Source organism: Myotis daubentonii, chromosome 20 (assembly GCF_963259705.1).
Source record: "Myotis daubentonii chromosome 20, mMyoDau2.1, whole genome shotgun sequence".
NCBI classification, from domain to species: domain Eukaryota; kingdom Metazoa; phylum Chordata; class Mammalia; order Chiroptera; family Vespertilionidae; genus Myotis; species Myotis daubentonii.
In genome coordinates, this window is record NC_081859.1 from 1,846,539 (window position 1) to 1,870,272 (window position 23,734).

General features: G+C 48.1%; 1 protein-coding gene across 6 annotated transcripts in view; it reads left to right on the top strand.

Annotated features, from left to right (window-relative positions):
* The window catches only part of DENND1B (DENN domain containing 1B), an 87,226-nt gene that overhangs the window by 51,816 nt on the left and 11,676 nt on the right, over nt 1–23,734 (top strand). For 3 of the 6 annotated variants that reach the window (XM_059677555.1, XM_059677557.1, XM_059677556.1), the window contains 8 exons: nt 1,250–1,351; nt 8,050–8,175; nt 8,763–8,864; nt 16,202–16,292; nt 20,174–20,214; nt 20,956–21,024; nt 21,760–21,816; nt 23,277–23,384. In XM_059677555.1, coding sequence (XP_059533538.1) covers nt 1,250–1,351; nt 8,050–8,175; nt 8,763–8,864; nt 16,202–16,292; nt 20,174–20,214; nt 20,956–21,024; nt 21,760–21,816; nt 23,277–23,384 — 696 coding nt within the window. Of the gene's footprint in view, nt 1–1,249; nt 1,352–8,049; nt 8,176–8,762; nt 8,865–16,201; nt 16,293–17,431; nt 17,533–20,173; nt 20,215–20,955; nt 21,025–21,759; nt 21,817–23,276; nt 23,385–23,734 lie in introns of those variants that run through there. The other 3 variants (XM_059677558.1, XM_059677559.1, XM_059677560.1) reach the window with 3 other exon arrangements.

Below are 23,734 nucleotides of genomic sequence, written 5' to 3' on the forward strand. Positions count from 1 at the left end.
TCTCCGTCTTTTTTTTATTTGACTTTGTCGTCATCATAAACTTACACCAAATCGAAATGGAAATATAGAGAAAACATTGACTGCTATAAACGTTGGTTGGCTTATCTTAGACCTACATTATGATTTATACTAAAAAAAAAAATAGGTATAGGACAGTGATGGCGAACCTTTTGAGCTCGGCGTGTCAGCATTTTGAAAAACCCTAGCTTAACTCTGGTGCTGTGTCACATTTAGAAATTTTTTGATATTTGCAACCATAGTAAAACAAAGATTTATAGTTTTGATATTTATTTTATATATTTAAATACCATTTAAGCTGAAACCGGTTCGGCTCAGTGGATAGAGCGTCGGCCTGCGAACTGGAAGGTCCCGGGTTCGATTCCGGTCAGGGGCATGTACCTGGGTTGCGGGCACATCCCCAGTAGGAGATGTGCGGGAGGCAGCTGATCGATGTTTCTCTCTCATTGATGTTTCTAACTCTCTATCTCTCTCCCTTCCTCTCTGTAAAAAATCAATAAAATATATTTTTAAAAAAATACCATTTAACAAAGAAAAATTCAACCAAAAAAAAAATGAGTTCGCGTGTCACCTCTGACACGCATGTCATAGGTGCGCCATCACTGGTCTAGGACCTGACCCACGTTCCTGTATCAAAGACCAAAATCCAGGTGACCAAATTGAAAGAAGATAACTTTTCACAGTTCAACATAACCATGCCCACTTTGTAAGTCTTCGTCGGGAGATATCTGTGGCAGCTAAATCATAGTCATTATCTCCAAACCGCATCAGTATGTTAAGATGAGCAAACGTGCTAGTTAAGTGTTTTCAACCCAACCTTTTCGAATGGTCGGATATTTACTATTTTTCCTCATAAAGCAAAGTTGTTTGCATTCTTTTTATGATGCAGGACTTTCCCCTTAATTCTTCCCCCCAGACCCGTGGTCGGCAAACTGCGGCTCGCGAGCCACACGCGGCTCTTTGGCCCCTTGAGTGTGGCTCTTCCTAAGCCTTAGGAGGACCCTAATTAAGTTAATAACAATGTACCTACCTATATAGTTTAAGTTTACAAAATTTGGCTCTCAAAAGAAATTTCAGTCGTTGTACTGTTGATATTTGGCTCTGTTGACTAATGAGTTTGCCGACCCCAGGCTCATGCCTTCAGACACTTTTCCCTACATTTCCAAGCCCGGCAGATTTTGGGGGGCCGAGGCCCTGAGCTGTCTCATTGATCACGGTGTGTTTTCGACAGAGAGTGAGGAACAGATCGCTGGAGGACGTGGTGATGTTAAACGTGGACACGAACACTTTGGAGTCCCCGTTTCACGACTTGGACAACCTCCCCAGTGATGTGGTGAGTCCGGGAGGGCCCTTGGGGGCGCCCCTGGATCCGTACACCCACGGCTTCTCCTGCGCCCCAAGTTCCCGAGAGCGAGTCCCCCTGCTTTCATAAACGGGGAGATAAAGGGGCCGCGCGCGTGTGCCAGGCATCCGTGCGGGTCTGCGTGTCCCGTGTCTCCCTCCTTGGCAGCTGGGGAGACACGGGACCATAATTAAAAAGCCGGGCGCCTTCATTAGGCAGCGTTTCTTGAAACGGGCGCCTCTCCCTCTCATCTTCATCATTATCTTACAAAGTAGGCATTTCTGTCTGCCTGGTGGCATGTCTTGCCAAAGAACGAGAGAGAGAGAGTTTTTGAAGGAAAGAGAAGGGAGCCAATTACCGGCGGCGCGTCCCCGCCACCTGCCAGCGCCGCTCCTTTTAATTAATGATCCGATGGCCCCGGTCAATCTCATCAGAAATGCGGGGACCGGCGGGGTCAGCAAATGCTGCCTTTGATCCCCCTCGACGTTCCTGAAACATTTATTTGTTTTCCCTAAATTATTTCGGTTTGCGTGTTTCATCTTCCCGGGCCTGCTGGGGGCGGTGGGGAGGGAAACCCACGCCGTGCGGCCCCGGCCTGGGCCGCGCCGAGACTGGCCGGCTTGGGATTCTGTTTTGTAAATTAAACTGCAGGCCCGGCTTGTCATAAAAGACGTCTGAGCCTTTTGAAATGAAGAAAACTGTCTCTGATTCGGGGAAGGCTGATGAATTAAGTGCCGGCTCTCTCCTGGTCTTTGATCTCGCAAAGGGCGTGTGTGTGTGTGTGTGTGTGTGTGTGTGTGTGTGTGTGTGTGTACGCGCACACGTGTGTGTCTACAGCTTCTAACAGGGTAGATTCTGTATTCCATGTTAAATAGCCTCCCAAAGCACATTTTTATGGCCTTGGTACTTCTGATGACAGGGCCAAAAAAATGCGGGCTGGGATTGTTTCTGAATGGTGGTTGAAAAATATCTTTATAACACAGTCCTAGGTTAAAAAAAAAATACTGCTCTCCCCCCCCCTCATTTTTTTTAAATTCATTCTTTTCAGAGGTATTAAAATTGGAGAATAAACAAAACCTCCAGAATATATATTTTTTTTCCTGTCATATGGCAAGTATTTTGAAATCATGATTAGGGAGTTTGAGAAATGGAATTTAAAAAATTTCGTACTCAGAAAAAAATACAGTGAAGCTAAACCTGATTGTGTTTATGGCTAGTGATAGGAAAATAGGATATTTTAAGCCCACATCAGGTTATTTATGGGTGTAAATAAATAACCTCGAATGCTTGCTGACCTTGAAGCAAATGAAATTGAACCTCTTTATCTTGCCATTAAGGCTACGTACGAACAAATCCACACACCCCCGCTCAGTGCAGAATTTTATTATGTTTTGAGCTCATTATAACTAGATTGCCTCATTATAAAAATTTTGCAGAAGCTGCTAGAAATGATTAGAGTTATTCATTTGGAAATCCATCAAAGTGTTCTTCGCCGGATAGAGAAATAATTACAAAAACAAAGCCCCAACTTTTAAGAATGTTTTCCTTAGGTGCATGTATTCCCCGCTCTTAATAGTCTAAGGAGAAAGGATTGTTTATTTTTTTTAAAAAAAGGAGGAGGAAGAGGAAGAAAAAATGAGAAAGAAATCAATGTGTTTTGTTTGTGTGTGTGTGTGTGTGTGTGTGTCACAATAAAATTTTTAGTCACTTTAACGACGCCTCATTCTTTCTTTGAGAAAGAGAATCTTATAACGGTCATTGTTTTGATGGGCGATTCTTTTTTAAGTAAAGAAGTAGTACTTCCCTGGTAGAATTAGCTTGATATGAAGACACTGAGTTAAATACGAGGAGTTAACCAATATTCACACAATGTACAAGGACACGAGGGACCATCTTATAGCCGCAGTTAACGAGGCATGAGTGAAACAGTGAAAAATATTGCTAAGAAGGCCATTGCAACGTGGTGTAGACAGAAATGTGTGTGTGTGTGTGTGTGTGTGTGTGTGTGTGTGTGTGTGTGACGCTAAGGGCCAGGGACTTACAAATATGAAGAAAGAAGAAATTGAAATAGCTCCCAGGTAGCGCCAGGGCTATGACCGCAAGCCTGCGGTGTTTGAGGTCCTACTCATTGTCTTAAAAACATTTCAGAGGACTGCTTAACCATCTCTCGCCCATGTAGCTGTATCCTCCGCTTTCAGGATGACAGGATCACGTATCAGGTCCTATGTCCTGTCACTGTCCATGTTTTCAGTGATGTCAAGAGTCATCCTGACTCGCGTGTGCGATGGGAGCTCGTCAACTAGACCCGAAGCCTGAAACACAGGACTACTGGCCTTGTTGGGTTGTTTAATAAATTAACTGATGGTTCAACGGGGGCCTTTTAAAACCCGTGCAGCGGGCCCTTAAATTGCGCTCCGAGTCCGGAAGGCCCCGGGCCCATGTGCTCCCGATTAGGTGCCCGCCTGCCCAGTGGCCGCGCTGGCCCCGGGTCAGTGGTCACAGTTGTCCTGAATTACCCGTCTTTTTTCCCGGGGACCCTCTGCTGCGTCGCACGCTGTAATCTTCTTAATGGCTTCATTCCAGTATTCACACATAATATCGGAGATTTATGGACTGTGAGAAATACGACCCTGCCAGTAGCAGTTCCCTTACTCAAGGAATTCAAAATTGGAGGAATAAATCAGGGCCAGGCGTCCGGCGACCCTTTGTGTCCCTTAAGGGGGCGGGGGTGGGGGCGGGGGGGGGGGGAGAAACTCCCGTTCTGTCTTCTGACACGAACACTTGTTTTTCGATTTCATCATTTCACTACAGATTCGGGGCGCTCGTAGGAAACGGAGCGCAGGTTGGATTGGGAGTGATTTTAACGATATTGATGATTACGCGGGGTCGCTTTTAAAAGCTGGGGGTCCTTTCAGAGCGGCCGTCGCCTTGTTGGCCTGTGAGGACATTGTGATTTTAGTTTTAGTTTTTTTATTATTAATTTTTGTGTGTGATTTTATTTTTTTTATTGGCTGTGCCAAATATGGAGACTTCCAAACAGATGTCGTTTGAGTGTTTGGAAATTTTTTAAAAAGGCCATGTTAGGGCTAGAAACAATACCAGTTGAAGTTCGCGTTACTGTGTTATGTTCTGAAGCGAGGGGTGGGAGAAGAACCAGTCTGATGAAACAGAACATGTGAAATCTCAAATGAGGTCACTTTCGTTTAAGAAAATGCACTATGGAGACCCCACCCCCCACCCCCAATTCCAAATATCAACACTCATTTCGTGTCAATTATACACTCGCTTAAAATACTGTATTTCTAAGCTATTACTGCGCGTTTTAATTTTTACTGTCATTGACACTTGGACAGGTACCTTGAACCGTGGTTATTATTTCAGAAATAAATAGGGCGACCCGCTTGCTGGGAAAGGAAGCGAATTAGAATCATGACGAGATTCAGGAAATCCGTCTCCAGGGGACTGTTAAGATACAACCACGGTCAGCTCGCTCTTCTACCTGAAAGCAGGTTAGAGTGGGCATCTGACAGTTACGTGCGCCGGAATGTCCATTTGGACCTATATTGCTTCCCTGTCTTTCATTTTAACTCAGTAAATCATAAATAATAATAACAATAATAATAATAATAATAATATACTCTGAGACAGGTTAGGTCTCCTGTTTTGAAGATGAAGGCGCAGAGACGGTGCCATTAATGGTGTTTTTAGAGCTTTAGGTGACATGGGTTTTGACTCTCAGATTCATGCCCCACACCCGAGACCGCGGTCCCTCTCCCGTAACCGTGACTCCCGGGGCCATGAGTTAACTCTTCTAAGATTCCATATCCAAGCTTCTCTCCTTTCCAATCTCATTACGGACACGTCACGATGGCCTGTCGGATGTGAATTCGGATTTTCTGCACTGTCTGAACCACTCATTCTCACCTGGCCTGTAACCCTATTGGGAAATGATTTCCCGTGTCATCTAAGGAGGGTGTGTAGAAAATAGGTACGTGTAAGAGTCCTCGTGCAGTTCGCTGGGAACCACGGTGCGTTCCGTTCCGTACAGGACGGGTACCTGTGTGTGAAGTGCCTGTCGTTCTGGAAACGCTGAAGAGGCCTTGACATACAATGAGTCGTTTAAAATCCCGGGCATCTCCCCTCGAGGCTCTCGGCTGCCCCTGGAGGAACAGGTTGATGTTTTTATTGTGATACAAAGAAAAGGCACCCTGGCCGGTGCGGCTCAGTGCATTGACCTCTGAACCGGTTCGATTCCCGGTTAAGGGCACATGTCCAGGTTTCGAGCCTGGTCCCCAATTGGGGGCGTGCAGGAGGCAGCCGGTCCGTGACTCTCTCTCATCATGGATGTTTCTATCTCTCTCTCCCTCTTCCTTCCTCTCTGAAATCAATTAAAAAAATATTTTAAAAAAAGAAAGGCACGAATTGTTCTCAGTCACCAAAAACCATGAAAAGACTAAAGAGCTAGAAACAACAACGCTGACTTTAAAAAAAAATTGTTTAGATAGTTGCATTCAAGCGAGTTAATTAATGTGGGAATAAGTTTGGGAAAGCATGGGCTTTTTCATAGAATGTTTTAAATGAGCTTTTTTTTAAAAAAAACAACAACACGTAAGTATATAAAGAAACAGCACTCTCACAGCTAAAGATAGTCAACAGACTTGGTGAAGTCTTTGGCTCTTTCCTCTAATCCAACATGAAGGTTTAATAGGTTACGTTGTCATCAAGAAAAAAAAAGGGCCCCAGAGAATATTCCATTCGTCCCAGGTTTGCCACGGTTCATTCTGCTAAAGTCCTCATTGTGTCTCACAGTCCATGGAGGCCCCTGAAATTTCTAGGGGAAGCCCAGACGAAATCAGCACAAATTAAGCAGTGATGCCCGGCTGGCGGGGCTCAGGGGTTGAGCATCGATCTATGAACCTGGAGATCAGGGTTCGATTCCCTGATCAGGGCACACGCCTGGGTTGGGGGCTGGATCCCCAGTGTGGGGCGTGCAGGAGGCAGCCAGTCCATGATTCTCTCTCATCGTGGATGTTTCTCTCTCCCGCTCCCTCTTCCTTCCCCTCTGAAATCAATACAAGTATATTTTAAACAAGTAAAATAAAATGTTAATCCCATCCCCACCCTGTTCAAATTCACATGTGAAATAAAATGCAGATTCCTTAAAAAAAAAAAAATTAACTTCCATCTGCATCTAGGGGGCTTGGGTAGAAATGGGGACGATCAGCTATTGGGAGGCAGCCCGCACGACACAGGCCTTGCCGCCTAGATGGTGAATATCCCGACGCAATCGTTTTCTCCAGACTGAGGGTATAATTGGACCCAGTGGGGGTCCCTCCCTTTGATCAGATCAGAGTCACCGTGACTTTTCCCGGGAAAATGTCACTCCTGTGAAGGTTTGTCACCTGTGGAGCTGGTCTTTCCTCGGACGCTGTGCTCCTCTCTCATTAGCATTATTCAAAGTTGAGTTGCTAATTAGGTTGACCCTTCCGGGACAACCATCATCGACAAGAGGAGTCAGGACCGCTTGCGTCAGGAAATAAAAATACTCCTTCTTGCCCGGCCGGTGTGGCTCAGTGGTTGAGCATTGACCTAGGAACCAGGAGGTCACAGTTCGATTCCAGGTCAGGGCTCCATCCCCAGTGTGGGGCGTGTGCAGGAGGCAGCCGATCCGTGATGCTCTCTCATCGTGGATGTTTCTCTCTCTCTCTCTCTCTCCCTTCCTCTCTGACATCAATAAAAACATATTTAAACGAGACCGGGTATACCATTTGCACAACACAGTTCTCCACTCACCGTAGGTTCTCAATAACTTTACCTTCATTCCCCTTTTTTTATGTCATAACTAGAGGCCCGGTGCATGAAATTCTGCCGTGGCAGAATTTGTCCGGAAGGAAGGACGCCCGGAAGGACGTCTGGTCTAATTAGCATATGGCGCTTTGATTATTATAGACACTCAGAACTATTCGGCAAGGGATCCGCAGATCCCATATGCAGGCGAGGCTTCCAAAAAGAAGATTCAATGGGCAGGGATCCCGGAGGACCTGGAACCAGGAGCTTTTTAGGGCAGAAATGGAGGGTACCCCCCACCAGTGTTCCTCTCCAGACGGGCAGACACCTGTTGTGATGGCTAAAATAATGGGCAAGAAGTGGCTCCTGAGCAGTTTCCTGTAAAACAATTAAAGCTCGTTGATGTCAAGAGGCCTCAGGAGACAGGAGAAGGGAGAAGGGAGCGCACGGAGCCATTTGCATCAGCACCAGCACGTGACTCTGGGTCCCAGCTTTCCCTTCAGCTAACCGGCCAGCAGGCGCTCCCGCCGTTCAGGGGAGAAGCTGCGGGGAGGAGGCCGAGCTGGGGGGGTTAGGGGAGGGGACCTGCAGGGTCTGGGGTCGGCCTGCCTGCCGGTGGGGCCCGTGCCTCCCCGGACCAGTTCCTGGGGTGTTCATGTAACGCAGCGGTTCTCAACCTGCGGGTCGCGGCCCCTTTGGCGGTCAAACGACCCTTTCACGGGGGTCGCCTCAGACCCTCCTGCAGATCAGATATTTCCATGACGATTCATCACAGTAGCCACGTGACAGTGATGACGTAGCCACGGAAATAATTGTATGGTTGGGTCAAAGCGTGAGGAACTGCATTGAAAGGGCCGGAAGGCTGAGAACCGCTGATGTAACGGCTCCTCTCCGTCCCGCAGGTCTCGGCCCTGAAGACGAAGCTGAAGAAGCAGTCCACGGCCACGGGGGATGGGGTGGCCCGGGCCTTCCTCAGGGCGCAGGCCGCTCTGTTCGGATGCTACCGAGACGCGCTGAGATACAAACCCGTGAGCCTGCCTTGCGTCGCGATTTCAATTTGCATTTGCTTTTCTTGAAAAAAAAAATACATTTTTCAAATGATTTCAGAGAGGAAGGGAGAGGGAGCGAGAGATAGAAACATCCACGATGAGGGAGAATCATGGATCGGCTGCCTCCCGCACGCCCCACACTGGGGATCGAGCCCGCAACCTGGGCCTGTGCCCTGACCGGGATTCGAACCCTGACCTCCACAGCAGCAGGTCATCCACAAAAAGCTGCTCTGCAGCCCCCCCTAGCCAGCTGCCTCTGTAGGGTAGGAGGACAAAGATGACACGGGGACGCAGGGATCACAGGCGTGGGGAACGGTAGTGCGGGCTGGGGTGGGGCTCCATCATTTGGCAGTGAGGTCGTAGCGAGTCCCCAATAGTCTGTGTTTGCCCCTAACCTTTTCCGACGGCGGCTCTCCCAGGCTGTTGGCTTTATTGGAATGAACGCTCACCTGTGGAGGATTCAGCCCTGTCTGTGCTGAGTTGGCTCAAGTAGCGACAGGCAGCCCGGATCCCCTGGTTGTCTGGTTTCCCGCCTACGGACGCCCCGACCTCCTCTCTCCCTCCAGGGGGAGCCCGTCACCTTCTGTGAGGAGAGCTTTGTGAGGCACCGCTCCAGCCCGATGAAGCAATTCCTGGAGACGGCCGTGAACCTGCAGCTGTTCAAGCAGGTGAGGGTGGGCCCCCTGGCGTGGAGTGTTAGTGCCCTTCTGTGTCTTTATCTGTCAAGGTGAGACCGTGCCACCTGTCTGTGTCCTAAGTGAGTTGTGAAGGTCGAATTCTGTGGGGGTCAAGGGTGGAGTGGGCGGGTAGAAGACCTCACTCAAGCATGTCAAACACAAAGGCTAACACAGGCCAAATCAACAAGGTGTAAGTGTACGTGGACCGCAAAAAAAACCACAAAAGCTTCCATGTTCCTAGAAACGTGGGTTTATTTCGATAGAGACGTGCTGAATACAAAGGGCTGAAATAAGTGAGCCATCGCTAACATAAAGTAATAGGACATTCTAGTAAAAATGAATATTTGTTCTTGAACATTAACTTACCGGACACTGAGTAACTACACAAATGAATAAGCGCCATGCAAATCTATTTTTCTCGTTCTCCGAGAGCGAACTATTTCCTGTTGCGCACACCACACAAGGCAGTCCAAGACTAATGACGTGGCCAGCGGCTGCTAAAATCCTCGCTGCTGGTATTCGTGGAGAGAAATGGTGCGCCTGCGCGTAAGGCGCAGAAGGGAAATGAATGCAACACGATGATAGTCATCAGTCATTAACAAATGTTGTAGTTCGTTATTCATAATGATGCATAACAGGATGTTGTAAACATTAAGTTAGGAAATTTTTGTTAAAACGTTTCTTGCATACCGTTACATGGGCTGGGCCGCAAAAATCTTCATTGTGGGTCGTATGACATGCTTGATCAGTTAGAACTCCACCATCAGAACTCTGACCATCAGAACTCCACGACTAGAGTCTTATCATTAGAGCAAGTTCCGTCCGATGCAATGTTTTTCTTTTATATAGTTACAAAAAGCACCTATTTTTAAAAAATACTTTTATTGATTTCAGAGAGAAAGGGAGAGGGAGAGAGAGAAACATCAATGTTGAGAATCATCATCGATCAGCTGCCTCCTGCATGCCCCCCATTGGGGATCGAGCCCGCAACCCGGGCATCTGCCCTGACCGGGAATCGAACCATGACCTCCTGGTTCATAGGTTGACGCTCAACCACTGAGCCACACCGGCTGGGCCAAACTGACATGCTCGCTACTTTGAAGATAGAAACACGTTTCCTAAGACATAAGCGAATAGCTAACACTTCTGAGTCCATTGAAATAAAAAACTTTTGGCTATTAAAAGACACCATATTTGCCCTAACCGGTTTGGCTCAGTGGATAGAGCGTCGGCCTGCGGACTCAAGGGTCCCAGGTTTGATTCTGGTCAAGGGCATGTACCTGGGTTGCGGGCACATCCCCAGTGGGGAGTGTGCAGGAGGCAGCTGGTTGATGTTTCCCTCTCATCTATGTTTCTAACTCTCTATCCCTCTCCCTTCCTCTCTGTAAAAAAATCAATAATATATATATATATATATATACACACACACATACATATAAAGACACCATATTTGCAATACATATGAACCACCCAAGACTTTAGAATCTAGAATATAAAAAAACAAACTTCTATGTGTCAGTAAAGAATCATATCCAATCTAATTGTGCAAAAGACTCGAATGAGCACATGCAAATGGAGGAACCTTCTGAATATAAATATATTCCATAGAAATATATTTTTTTTTAAAAAAAAAAAGGAAAAGAAAACCCTGGTTTTGAACGTTTCTAGATTCGCCAGTCGTGGGCTGTGTTTTTCTTGACTGTCCACGCCTTAACCTCCTGGGGCCCCTGTAACATGAGTCAGCCTGCAGCGCCACCGCGTCCGAGATACCTTCCGGCGCGAACATTCCCCGATACCGTGAAATAAACAGAACACTGGCGGGTGATAGCGGCTCCATTTGGATCGGCTCCTCGTCAGATAATGGACTTGGAAGGCGTCCCAGAAACCGCTTCCTAAGCCCCGGCCCTGACAGCTCCATCTTTCTTTAGCCGCTGCCTCCTGAAGGCTCGAGCCTTTCTTCCCAGGCCTCTTACCTGGGGTCCCTCAGCAGCCTCGCACCTCTGTTGGTTTCTTGCCCTTTTTTACTTTTTATATATATTTTTATTGATTTCAGAGAGGAAGGGAGAGGGGGAGAGAGAGAGAGAGAAGCATCCATGATGCGAGGGAATCACGGATCGGCTGCCTCCTGCACGCCCTACACTGGGGATCGAGCCCCCAACCCGGGCATCGAACCCCGACCTCCTGGTTCATAGGTTGAGGCTCAGCCCCTGAGCCACACCGGCCGGGCTTGGTGTCCGTCATGTTAAACCTGGAGTCGTCGCATGAGGTCGTGCTGTGCAGAGTGGGAATCCTCTGAGATCCAGAGCCTTTATGTTTTGTGCTCTGACCCACTTTCTCCGACTTGAATAAGATCCTGGATCAGAGAGACGGGTCAGAAGCCAAACGTGCCCCTTTTATGTTCGCTGGAGATTTGGGGAGATTTTAGAAAGCTTTTAACATAACAATAAATTCTGATAAATCTCCACACCTTCCTATTCATCTTTTTTTTTTTTTTTAAAGAAACACATAGTTGGTTATGTACGGCAGGTAATTTATAGCCGAGATCAGCACATGCATTTAGTGGAGCTGGAGATCGCGCCGTTCGGGGGTGTGAGAACACATCTGCCGCGTGAACGGAGGCGAGGCGAGGCGGCAACTGCACCCGACACATATTTCACGACCTGAAAAAGGAGTAAACGTGTAATGTGACCCAGGCGGGCGCTGGAGACCCTGCAGCCGCAAGAATAGCAGCACGAGGATGCATTTTCGCATTTTTTTATGTTTTATTTATTTTTATTGGTTTCAGAGAGGAAGGGAGAGGGGAGAGAGAGAGATAGAAGCATCCATGATGAGCGAGAATCATGGATCGGCTGCCTCCTGCACGCCCCACACTGGGGATCGAGCCTGCAACAGGGGCATGTGCCCTTGATCTGAATCGAACCCAGGACCCTTCAGTCCGCAGGCCGATGCTCTATCCACTGAGCCACACCGGCCGGGGCCCAGCCTCACTATTTGAAATGGAAAGTGCCTGCCCCACAGTCCCAGCCTCCCTTACACAATCTGAGTTTATTTCCCAACACTCAGCACCTTCTCACGTACTAAGTAATGGATCGCATTATTTCTTGCTACTTCTCTCTCCCCCTCCATCCCTCCCTGCCGCCCCCCCCCCGCCCCCACCAGCTGTTGTAGCATCACCAAGACTTGGATTTGGGTCTGTTTTATTCATTTTCAGTATTTCAGGCGCTTAGAAAAGTGCCTGGTGTGTAGCAGACATGCCATTACGTGTTTATTGAATGATTGAATTCGTGGATCCTTCAGGCCGATGGTCATGAAGTTCAACAGACTTCGTGCTGGAGAAAATTATTTCATGTCTGTCTGCTGATATTCCTGGGGGGCGCTATTGTCCCGTCGATGCTGCTTTTAAATTATTAGGTCCTAATAATAAGTAGCACTGAAAGGGCTTCTTATACTCTTCATATGCTTTTCGGGTCATTATGCCCTGGCAGGCTAATTTAGCATGTGATAGGTTAACTGTCACGTGGCCACTGAATCTGGGCGAGGAAATAAAAATAACAATATATTTCTACTCCTTCACGTACTCCGTTCTCTGGATTTAAGCTCGAGACTGGCCCGGCATGTTCCTAACTTGTTACAACAGGCCATGTGTATATATACAGCGACTGGCTGAGCCTCTCGCCATTAGCAGGTGCCCATAAGTAGCTGATGACTTAATTTATTATAACACTTGAGCGTAGTTTTCACTAAGCTGTCAAGGTTTACGGAGCATTTATAAGGTGAAATATTTAAATCAGACTACCTGGTTCTTTTTTAGCCCTGAAGAAAGGGAAATGTAGAGACCCCTAAGAAATGAATATATTTTAAAAGTAGTTTAGTTTTTTTAGGATTTTTTTAAAATTGTGAATGATCTCTGGTTCACTTAAAATGTATTTTTCTCTAGCCCTCGAGGCTTGGATTTTTAAAAAAATATATTTTATTGATTTTTTACAGTGAGGAAGGGAGAGGGATAGTTAGAAACATTGATGAGAGAGAAACATTGATCAGCTGCCTCCTGCACACTCCCTACTGGGGATGTGCCCGCAACCAAGTTACATGCCCTTGACCGGTATCGAACCTGGGACCCTTCAGTCCGCAGGCCGACGCTCTATCCACTGAGCCAAACTGGCCAGGGCGAGGCTTGGATTTTATTAGCTTAGTTATCTCCGTGTCCAAGAAGGGCTGCCGATAGATCATTTTTTGCAACACGGTCATTTTTCCTCCGGACTGAAAACGCGTTTGGGTGTGCGGTTATGTCTAGTGTGTCGCTTCTGGGAGTTGGCTTCTGTGCTTTAGCTTAGCACACAAAATAGCACCCCGACTTCCTGTTCCCCAGCCGGCAAAGAGGTGCTCCACTGACCCCCTCTGCCCTGAACAATCTTTTTGAGCGTTTATTATTACTAGTTTTAATTCTCACTCGAAGATATTTTGTCGTGTTGATTTTTAGAGAGAGAGGGGGGGAGGGAGTGAGAGAGAGAGAGAGAGAGACATTGAGGTAAGAGAGACACATCGATTGGTTGCCTCCCACATGCGCCTGCAACCCGGGTACGTGCCCTTGACCGGGGATCAAACCAGCGTGCGACCCTTCAGTGCTCGGGCTGATGCTCTGGACCAAAAAGCCAAATAGGAAGATTGAAGTAAACGCCATCATCTTAGCGCACTCCTGCCTTCCTTTCAAAACCTGCTGCCGTCTTGTTTTCTGTGCTGTCTCGGGCACTTTCGTTGTTATTCGCAGTGTTTCTTGTCATTCCTCTCAGTACCAAGTCACTCTTTCAAAACTCACGTCTTCCAATGACCTAGGACGGTGGTCGGCAAACTCATTCGTCAACAGAGATAAACATCCACAGGACAATGATTGAAATTTCTCCTGAGAGCCACATTTTTAAAACTGAAACTCTATAGGTAGGTACATTGTAATTCACTGAATTAGGGTCCTCCTAAGGCTTAGGAAGAGCCACACTCAAGGGGCCAGAGAGCCGCCTGTGGCTCGCGAGCCGCGGTTTGCCGACCACGGAGCTAGGGATGTGTGTTTCCTAACCGTTACCCAAGGTTAAGGCCCTTATAAAACCATCGCTTTCCAACACAGGCTGTTTTCTCGTTCACAATTTGTTTCTGTGCCACGGTAGCCAAACCTGTCCTTATCTTTTTCTCTCTTTTTTCTTTTCCTCACTGTGAAATGCGAGGGAGTTATCAGGCGGGGAGGTGTGGCCGGGAACCAACTCCACTTGGATGGGAAAAGAAGCTGTTATTGAGGCAAAAATAGAAAAAGGGAGTTGGGAGAACTCTTGCCCTTCAGCATTCCCGCCGTGAGTCTCACGGCCCAGCTCCCCCCGTGGTGCCTGTATTTGTGTGGGCGCTCATACTACGTGGGGGTGCACGGACCCCCAGACCCATCCTCAGGAAGCATGCGGCTGAGCCGTGTCCGGCTGTCCCTGGTGGGCTTGGCGGGCTTGGCGGCCCGGTCGGCGATAACACGAGGCATTTAGGCAGGTGATGGATGGCCGTTGGGTCGCACGGCAGGGCCGTCACCCCCAGCACTCACTCACTCACCCCCAGAAACGCACCATCAGGGGATGGTCGGGGATTTATCTCTCTCTGGACCTGAGCCGTCCCACTCCACGTAAAAGGAGGGGATTATTTCCAGTAAACACAGAAATGGAAACCTTTTAGAAAGTCCCGCGGTCTTAATCTCTTCGGGCGAGTGGAGGCCTTTAAAAGGATGCCTTCCCTGGGCCCGATCGTCAGGGACGGATCGCTTTAAATTTATCTCTCTGCCTCGCCTTGCTTTTTTTTTCAAAAGGATGCTTTGCCCATCACATTTGATCCCTCTGGCTTGATGGATAATGCTGGGCAGGGAATGGGTGCAGGCCGAATTTTGCAAGCATTTTCTACCGCTTTTCTTACGAATTAGCTGTTTATTCTGTGGAGCAGGGATGCCCGCGTTAGAAGTGACTGCCTCTGACCTAAGGGAGGATGGAATGAATAATTCTACACATGACAGCCCGGCCATGATGGTGAGCATAGACCTAGGAACCAGGAGGTCATGGTTCGATTCCCGGTCAGGGCACAGGCCCGGGTTGCGGGCTCCATCCCCAGTGTAGGGCGTGCGGGAGGCAGCCGATCGGTGAGTCTCTCTCACCATGGATGTTTCTATGTCTCTCTCCCTTCCTCTCTGAAATCGATACAAGTATATTTTTAAAAAAGAGAGGTGTGCTTACTTGTTGGTAAGCGGTTCAAATCACCTCTGCTGTGTTATACTTCGAGACAGGCGGGTGCTGAATTTTGCTGGAAGAACTTGATCTCCATGGGACAGGGGTCTGACACTCGTTGGATGCTGCCCGTGTCAGTGACTGTGCAATGAAGCGCATCTGTCAGGTTAAGTTCATGTAAGGTTTTCAGCTACGCCCTGAGCAGATACTGTGGCCACGGAGGCCGGGAGGGGCCAGCAGGCCTCCATGCAGACTCCCGTGCACCGAGCAAGCTGCCCAGAGCCTGGATCGTTCTTCCTGCACTTTCCATATGTATATACATTGAATGATTGATTGATTTCAGAGAGGGGGAGAGAGGTAGATAAAAACATCAATGATGAGAGAGAATCATGGACCGGCTGCCTCCAGCACTCCCCCTACTGGGGATGGAGCCTGCAACCTGAGCATGTGCCCCGACCGGGAATCGAACTGTGATCTGGTCCATCGGTCGACGCTCAACCACTGAGCCACGCCTGCCAGGCCCTCCTGCAGTTTCTGATTCCCATTCGTGAAGTTCGTCTTTGCATTTATGTTTAAATAATGAGCTGCTGTTCCTGAGTCCTGGCTATTGCAATTCTGGGAGCATTTTCTTGCCCTGTGTCTGTGTGTGTGCATATATATATACTAGAGGCTGTTGCACGAAGATTTGCACAATAGGCCTTCCTTCCCCTGGCTGCTGGCACCGGTTTCCCTCCGGTACCTGGGACCCAGGCCTTTGGTCCGGCTGCAGCGGAGAAGCCAAGCCTCTTCAGTCTTCAGTCATCTTTAGTATTCACTTGGCCGGAGCCTTCAGTCTTCGCTCCGCGCCTGTGTCTGCACATTAACCCGCCATCTTTGTTGGGTTAATTTGCATACTCATCCTGATTGACTGGTGGGCGTAGCAGAGTGACGACCAATTTGCATATTTCTCTTTTAGTGGTGTAGATGTGTGTGCGTGTGCATAATTATGTTTCTGTGAGTGTCTGCTGCTCATGTCTTTGATATACGTGAGCCTTTACTCTGAGGAGAGCCATGACGATGAACCCATCCGACTCTCTTCCGTTTCAGTTCATCGACGGGCGGCTGGCGAAACTGAACGCAGGAAAGGGCTTCTCCGACGCCTTCGAGGAGGAGATCACCTCCGGGGGCTTTTCTGGAGGTAAAGCCGACGTCCCGGGCGAGGACCCATCTTCCAGGGGATCCTCTCCCCTGTGCCTGGCAGCAGCGGCTTGATGCCCCGCTGTTTCCCCCTAAACGGGTGACGTGTCAGAGGCATCCTCTCGCCTCAGCGGGGCCGCGCCATCCACCTCCTTCGCCTGTTCCCGTGACTCGCGGCGTTGGGGTGGAGGGGATCCCCAAGGGGTGATGGTTTGGGTCACTGCCCGCTATTTCTGGACATAAACACACAGAGAGGCAGGCGCTGGCCTCTCCCCGCCCGTCCTCCCGGCCAGCGCTCTCTGCTCGGGCGTACGAGGGATGCTGCTGCCCAGGGGGCAGGCCACAGACAGGGCACGTGGCCGTGCCCTCTGAAAAGAGAGGGTGGAACGCCCTGTGGCTTCTGGATGCTCAGTGAGTCGATTTTGCAGAGGTTTTGACCTTCTTTTGTTGTTGTTCATCCTCACCCGAGGATCTTTTCCCATGGATTTTTTTTTTTTTTTTTCAGAGAGAGTGGAAGGGAAGGGGAGAGACACAGAGAGAGAAACGTCGATGTGAGAGATGTCAGCATCGATGGGTTGCCTCCCGCGCACATCCGTCCTGACCAGGGCCAGGGATGGAGCCTGCCACCTAGGGACGTGCTCTTGACCGGACTTGAACCCGGGACCCTTCCGTCCGCAGGCTGACGCTCTATGCACTGAGCCACACCGGCCAGGGCTCACCATGGATGTCTCTCGCTCTCTGTCCCTCTCCCTTCCTCTCTGAAATCGATACAAATATATTTTTAAAGAAGACGTGAAAAGACAAATAGCACTCTTCTAAAGATGCCCCCATGTTGAATTTTATTCTTAAATGAGATCTGTTTATGCAGCATGGAAACAGAAAAGCCATCGCCGTCATCTGTCCGTTTGTTAAAGACGAACAAGGGAGCCCAGCGCGGTGGGCCTCTGCCTGAAGGAAGCACAGAATTTTCCTGGAAGCGCTTATTTTTGGGGAAAAACTTAGTGGACTTGACTCTGCAGGTGCCGAACCCAGAGTCCCCCACCTCCCGGCTCCCCTCAGCGCACTGGGAGGAATTTAGCTTCAATGGGACTTTTGTGTTAAAATAAGACTTTTTTTTTTTTTTTATACTTTTCACCTCAGACAAGCAAAGCATTGTCAGCTCCTGGACAAATTGCTGGAGGCATCGATTGGGTATTTACATAACTGCTGTCTCATTATCTCTGTGACCCGTGGGGCCGGCGGCACCCCTGGGAGGGAAGGTGACATGGGTGACAGTAATAGGGCGTGAGCCTTTCATGTGGATGGATTGTGAGTCGGTCCCCATTCCAGGCGATGGAGCGGGGCCAGGTGGCTTTGGTGGCTTTTTCGAGGGCCAGTCCCTACCGATGTCACTGTCGGTCTTATTGTTTGAAAAAAGGATGGGGGATAGCGGTCCCCAACGGGCACCTGACTTGGGAACTGCATTTTCAGTACGACTCCGTGCCAACCACTTTGTTGTTCTTGAAAAATGCAGAAGGTTTTGGATTCTTCTTTTTTTGATCTATTTTTTTTTAATTGATTTCAGAGAGGAAGGGAAAGGGAGAGAGAGAGAGAAACATCAGTGATGAGAGAGAATCATGGACCGGCTGCCTCCTGCACGCCCCCCACTGGGGATCGGCCCGCAACCCGGGCCTGTGCCCTTGACCGGGAATCGAACCGTGACCTCCCGGTTCCTAGGTCGACACTCAGCCACTGAGCCACGCCGGCCGGGCTGTCCTGTTTCCCTTCTTACTGACGAAGGGAGCAGAGGAATTTGAAGGGGCGGTAACTCATCATCAGTTTTAGTGTCATTTTTTTGGCCGCACCGAGCAATTTAGACCAATTTACATGTTTGGGGATAAGACGCTGCAAATGACTGGAATTTAAACAAATACGTTAGGAGAGACGGGCTTGGCGCAGACCAGAGAGAGAGTCTGTCCCTGAGTGTGAGAAAAATCGCTGTTTTGATGAACAAGAACAATGTGAAGAATTTTCTCAAAAAATGCTGATTCTTCCCATAATCCTGTTACTCGAACAGAAGGTCTTGGGTTTTTTTTCCCCCCCTTCTTTTTTCTTTCATTTTTGGCATTCAGATGCATTTTTTAAGGAGAAAAACCGCCTTTAAAAAAGAACATTTTCAAAGAATAATGTGCTTGTCTCTTCAATTTTGTGCTAATAGGAGCCTTGGATTTTAAAAGCACGAAATTTAAAGAGACAAACATCCTTTGGACATTTAAAAAAAAACAAAAACCCCACAGGTTTCTACCTAAATTATACAGCATGTTTTCCTATCATCTTAGGCAGTTTTCTTAGGGACTTCTAGTTTGCCCTGCACCACATAATTCCAGATTCTTTTTTTAAAAAATATATATATTTTTATTGATTTCAAAGAGGAAGGGAGAGGCAGAGAGAGAGATAGAAACATCAGTGATGAGAGAGAATCATGGACCGGCTGCCTCCTGCACACCCCACATTGGGGACCGAGCCGGCAACCCGGGCCTGTGCCCCGACCAGGGAATTGAATGGTGACCCCCTGGTTCATAGGTCGACGCTCAACCCACTGAGCCACACCGGCTGGACTTAATTTTAGAGTTGAAAAGTACAACTCCAATAATGCAATGGAGGTAAAAAAACAAAATTTGAGAACAAAATTGGAAAGGGCTGAATGTGAGCTATAGATATAATGTTATTTGTGTCCATTATGTCTCAATTTTAAAACGATGAGCTGTTTTAGGGATTCTGTGTACCAGATACTCCCTGGGTAGCCGTTGGGACGTTGCTTTCTTCAGCATTTAAACAGCCAGGAAGGCAGCCTGGCCAGTGTGGCTCAGTGGATTGAGCGTCGACCTATGAACCAGGAGGTCACGGTTCGATTCCCGGTCAGGGCACAGGCCCGGGTTGTGGGCTCCATCCCCAGTGTGGGAGCGTGCAGGAGGCAGCCGGTCCATGATTCTCTCTCATCATGGATGTTTCTCACTCTCCCTCTTCCTCTCTGTTCCTCTCTGAAATCAATAAAAAATATATTTGAAAAAATTAAACAACCAGGAAGGCCGATGAAATCTGACTCAGTCAGTGGCTATGGGGCATGCCTTCCGGGGAGCTGTGGGGCTTCTGATATCCTTTTACCGACTGAATGGCCATCTTTGGAGCCGGATATGCGATCACTGGTGTTATTAGCACTGGATTTGTCTGCCTCTGAGCTTTCTGTGACGACCAGCGGCCTAGAAGCCGCCTCCGCTACACTTTTCCTGGCACGAATCTCTCACACTTGGGTTCTCAACCAGAGACTTTTCCAACGGGAGCCGCAGTGGAATTGCATTGAAATCAAATTTGTTGTCCATGAAAATTAATATCGAACATCCATAGAGAATCTTTTTTGTTCTCAAGGTCCTCTGCATTTCTCAATTTGCTTATAGTTGCTGTTGTTTTTTTATCTTATCCACTTAAAATATTATCTTAAAACGAATCTGATTGTGTTAAAGAGGCAAAAAAAAAGGTGAAAGAGACACAAAACATTGAATAGTCGGTTTTTAAAAGATGCGGACATCTTGGCTTTCGAAAGAGAGATTGTATTTCTCCCCCCTCTGAAGACGCTATTAAAAAATGAAAGATGGCAGCATATTTTAACGTCTTGGCTTTATCTGTGAGCGAAGAAAAAGTGTCTGTGCTTAAAAATGGTGATTATTGCTCGAAGAATTAGAACAGTTTATTCTTTCTCATGGCATTTCCTTGCTGCTTCCACCGCGTTGCAGAAAAGTAAAAGTTGCTTGCTAAATTCCTGGCAGTACTTGCTCTTGATAAATTTTGGTCTGTGGATTTATTTCTGGTCAAATATTCCTGACATCTTACTTTTGCCTCTCCCAGGGAGCCCGAGGTCGTATCAGCAGTGGGTACACACGGTCAAGGTAATGATAGCTTCCAGAACTTCTTCTCCTTCCACTCTCTATCTGTGGGCTAGGTTCAGCCAAAGTATGCAGTGTCTTGGCGGTCTTTTCAATGTGTTTGTTCTCACATTTCAACATCTTTGTTTCACGCTGATAGCTTGCTTGTACTTATGAATACGATTTCCAGTGGAAAGCTTTTGTCCGGAGAGAGATGGCTTCTTTTGAAAAAGCAAGGTTTCACTGCCACCTCGAATTCTATTCCAAAACAGGGAATTGGGTGGAATAGTGAGTTTTGGGGGGGGACTTTTTCCCTTTCCCGTACAGTTTTTTTGTTAATACAGTTTTTTCAAATATATAAAGCCCCTCTTCCACTAATCGAGACTTTATTACCCAACGTGAAAATAGTCGTATTTCTTTTTTATGACGCTTTACGTATACACCTGTTAATGGCCGTGTCGCTGCAGGAGGCTTCACCTTCCAGGGTGAGCCCAGCTGGCGTGGCTCAGTGGTTGAGCATCGACCTATGAACCAGGAGGTCACAGTTCGATTCCCGGCCAAGGGCACAGGCCTGGGTTTCGGGCTCCATCCTCCGTGCAGGGTGTGCAAGAGGCAGCCGGTCCATGAGTCTCTCTCATTGTTGCTGTTTTGTAGGCCTTCGTTTGACCTGTGACTAAAGCTTTTTTTCTACCCTATCACCCGTGCTTGTTTCCAGGGCATCTGGTTGACTGTATTTGGAAATGAGTGTCTGTGTTTCCTTTGCAGAAAGGAGGCGCCCTGTTCAACTCCGCAATGACCAGAGCGACCCCCGCGGTGCGGACAGCGTATAAATACGTGAGTCTTCATTGGATACTTAACAACCCCACCGGTAAAATTTTACGGCATGGTTTTAGCCGAGAGACCTGTCAGTCTCGAATGTTCCCTCCTTTCCTTTTAAATACGATGGTCAAAAATGAGAAATAACACTGACCAAAAGAAATCCAAGTGCTCGAATGGTGTCATTATATAGAGAGGATATCTGTAATAATAAAAGGGTAATATGCTAATTAGACTGGACGTAATTCCGGACGTCATTCCGGATGTCCTTCCTGACGAAGCTGGGGCTGGAGGGAAGCCAGCCGGGTCCCAGGTGCCTACGGATAGCCCGGGGGAAGCCAGCCTGGATCCTGGGTGCTGGAGGGAAGCTGGTGCCAGCAGCCGGGGGAAGAAGCCCTACTCTTGCGTGAATTTTCCTGCATCGGACCTCTAGTTTTATTTATAAAGGCTAACAATGGCTCCTCATTGTTTTATTTTTAAGCATATTTCTATTGATTTCAGAGAGGCGGGGAGAGGGAGAGGGAGAGAGAAACATCAGTGGTGACAGAGAATCATGAATCGGCTGCCTCCTGCGCACCCCACACTGGGGATCGAGCCCACAACCCACCCAGGCACATGCCCTGACGGGGAATCGAACCCAGTCTGCAGGCCGACGCTCTACCCACTGAGCCAAACCGGCCAGGGCTTGGGGACTCGTTGTTCACGTGGTAAAAGGAGCGTTCTGAGCCCGACAATCGGATTCTTGCTTTCCAGGCAAAAAGCCACGCCAAGCAGGGCATCAAGGAAGTGAAGAGCAAGCTGAAACACAAGGTGGGCCTCCTGCTCCCGCTCGCGAAAGGTTGGCGCTCAGACCTCGCAGACCACGCGGGATGTGTGCGTTTAATGACTTTTGAAGTGTGCTTAGCCCTGTGTCCGGGAATGGATTTTTCCTAACAAGCCCCCTGGAAACCGCCTGCCGGGCTGCGTGCGCCCACGGAGCCATCTCTTGATCGCTTGCATATTTTATCGCTGGGCTCCCGAGATCTTCAAAGATGCTCGAACAGGAGGTGTTGTTCCCGTAAAGTGCATGGCCTTGATATAGCTACCCCTCCCAAAATGCTTGGCTGCAAGCCGATCATTTTTTTATGTATTTAAGAAAAAAAATTTGTTTTAGGTAGATATTTTTATTGATTTCAGAGAGGAAGGGACAGGCAGAGAGGGAGAGAAACATGAATGATGAGAGGGAGTCATCGGTCCGCTGCCTCCTGTCCCACCCCCTACTGGGGATCGAGCCCGCAACCCAGGCATGTGCCCTGACCGGGAATCGAACCCTGACCTCCTGGTTCCTAGGTCGACGCTCAGCCACTGAGCCACGCCAGCCGGCCGGGTGAAGCTAATGATTTTTTAAAAGAAGATGATTTGGGGTGCAGGATTAAGCCATGAATGCCCTCCTTTGGTCTATGACAGCGGTTCTCAACCTGTGGGTCGCGACCCCTTTGGGGGTCGAACGACCCTTTCACAGGGGTCGCCTAAGACCATTCAGAAAACACATATTGAATATATCATGACATATTGTTTTTGTGATTCATCGCTATGCTTTAATTACGTTCAATTTGTAACAATGAAAATACATCCTGCATATCAGATATTTGCATGACGATTTGTAACAGTAGCAACATTACAGTGATGAAGTCGCCACGAAAATAATTTTATGGTTGGGTCACCACGACATGAGGAACCGTATGTATTAAAGGGTCGCGGCATCAGGAAGGTTGAGAACCGCTGGTCTATGAGCTCTTTCCAGCAGTAGCTGCTTTACGCTACGCTTGTCCTTCATTGACAAAGGTTCGTGTGTGAGGGTGTGTACTGGACTCTGCGAGCATCGCATGTATGTGCATATTTATGCGTCTGTGTGTACGTCTGTTTGATTTGATTACATATTACATCTCGGCAGTTTTTTTTTTTTTATCAGTTATTCTGTTTTGAAATTGTGCCTTCGGAGACCAGTAATCCCACTCAAAACTTCCATGGTCGCGACGGAGGGTGAATGATCCTCGTATGCGTTTGACTCAAATTACTCAAAATAGAGATTATTCTGGAAATTGTTCATTCTCGACACAGAACAATGCAGGGGGCCTATTTTTCTAAATAGAGCCTTTACGCGTGCAGCCTGGGTGTTCTTTTGTTATTTACGTCTGTGTCGGACGGATGCTTGGTCGAGGAACCCAAGAGCGTCCGTCAGTCATCCAGGCAGCGTTCTGACACCACTCCTCGTCTCTCTCCACGTGCAGGAGACTGAGGACGAGTGTGGGGCCTACTCCGGTTTTGTGCAGTACACCCCGGTCTACACCGTACACAACGACAAGGGGCCAAGCCGGGAGAAGCGCAGGCTCACCCAGGTACGGCTGCCCGCCCGCGGGCCTCCGGGAGGGGGCGTGCGGGAGGCAGCAATCCATGTTTCCTCTCTTTGCTTCTTCCTTCCTCTCTCTCTAAAAAACAAAAAAAAAAAAAGGAAAAATTATAAACTATATTTAAATAACTAGTTAACAATGTTAAATGATGATGATGATGATTCCGCCAGTGAGGCAACCTGTTCTACCCACTGCCATCAGCTGGGAAACATTTACAGTGGGGCCTTGACTTACGAGTTTAATTCGTTCCGAGACCGAGCTCGTTAAGGAGCTCGTCAACTCAAATTACTCTGTCAACTCAATGCAAAAAATCGGCAGAGAGACAGCTGGTATCTCAA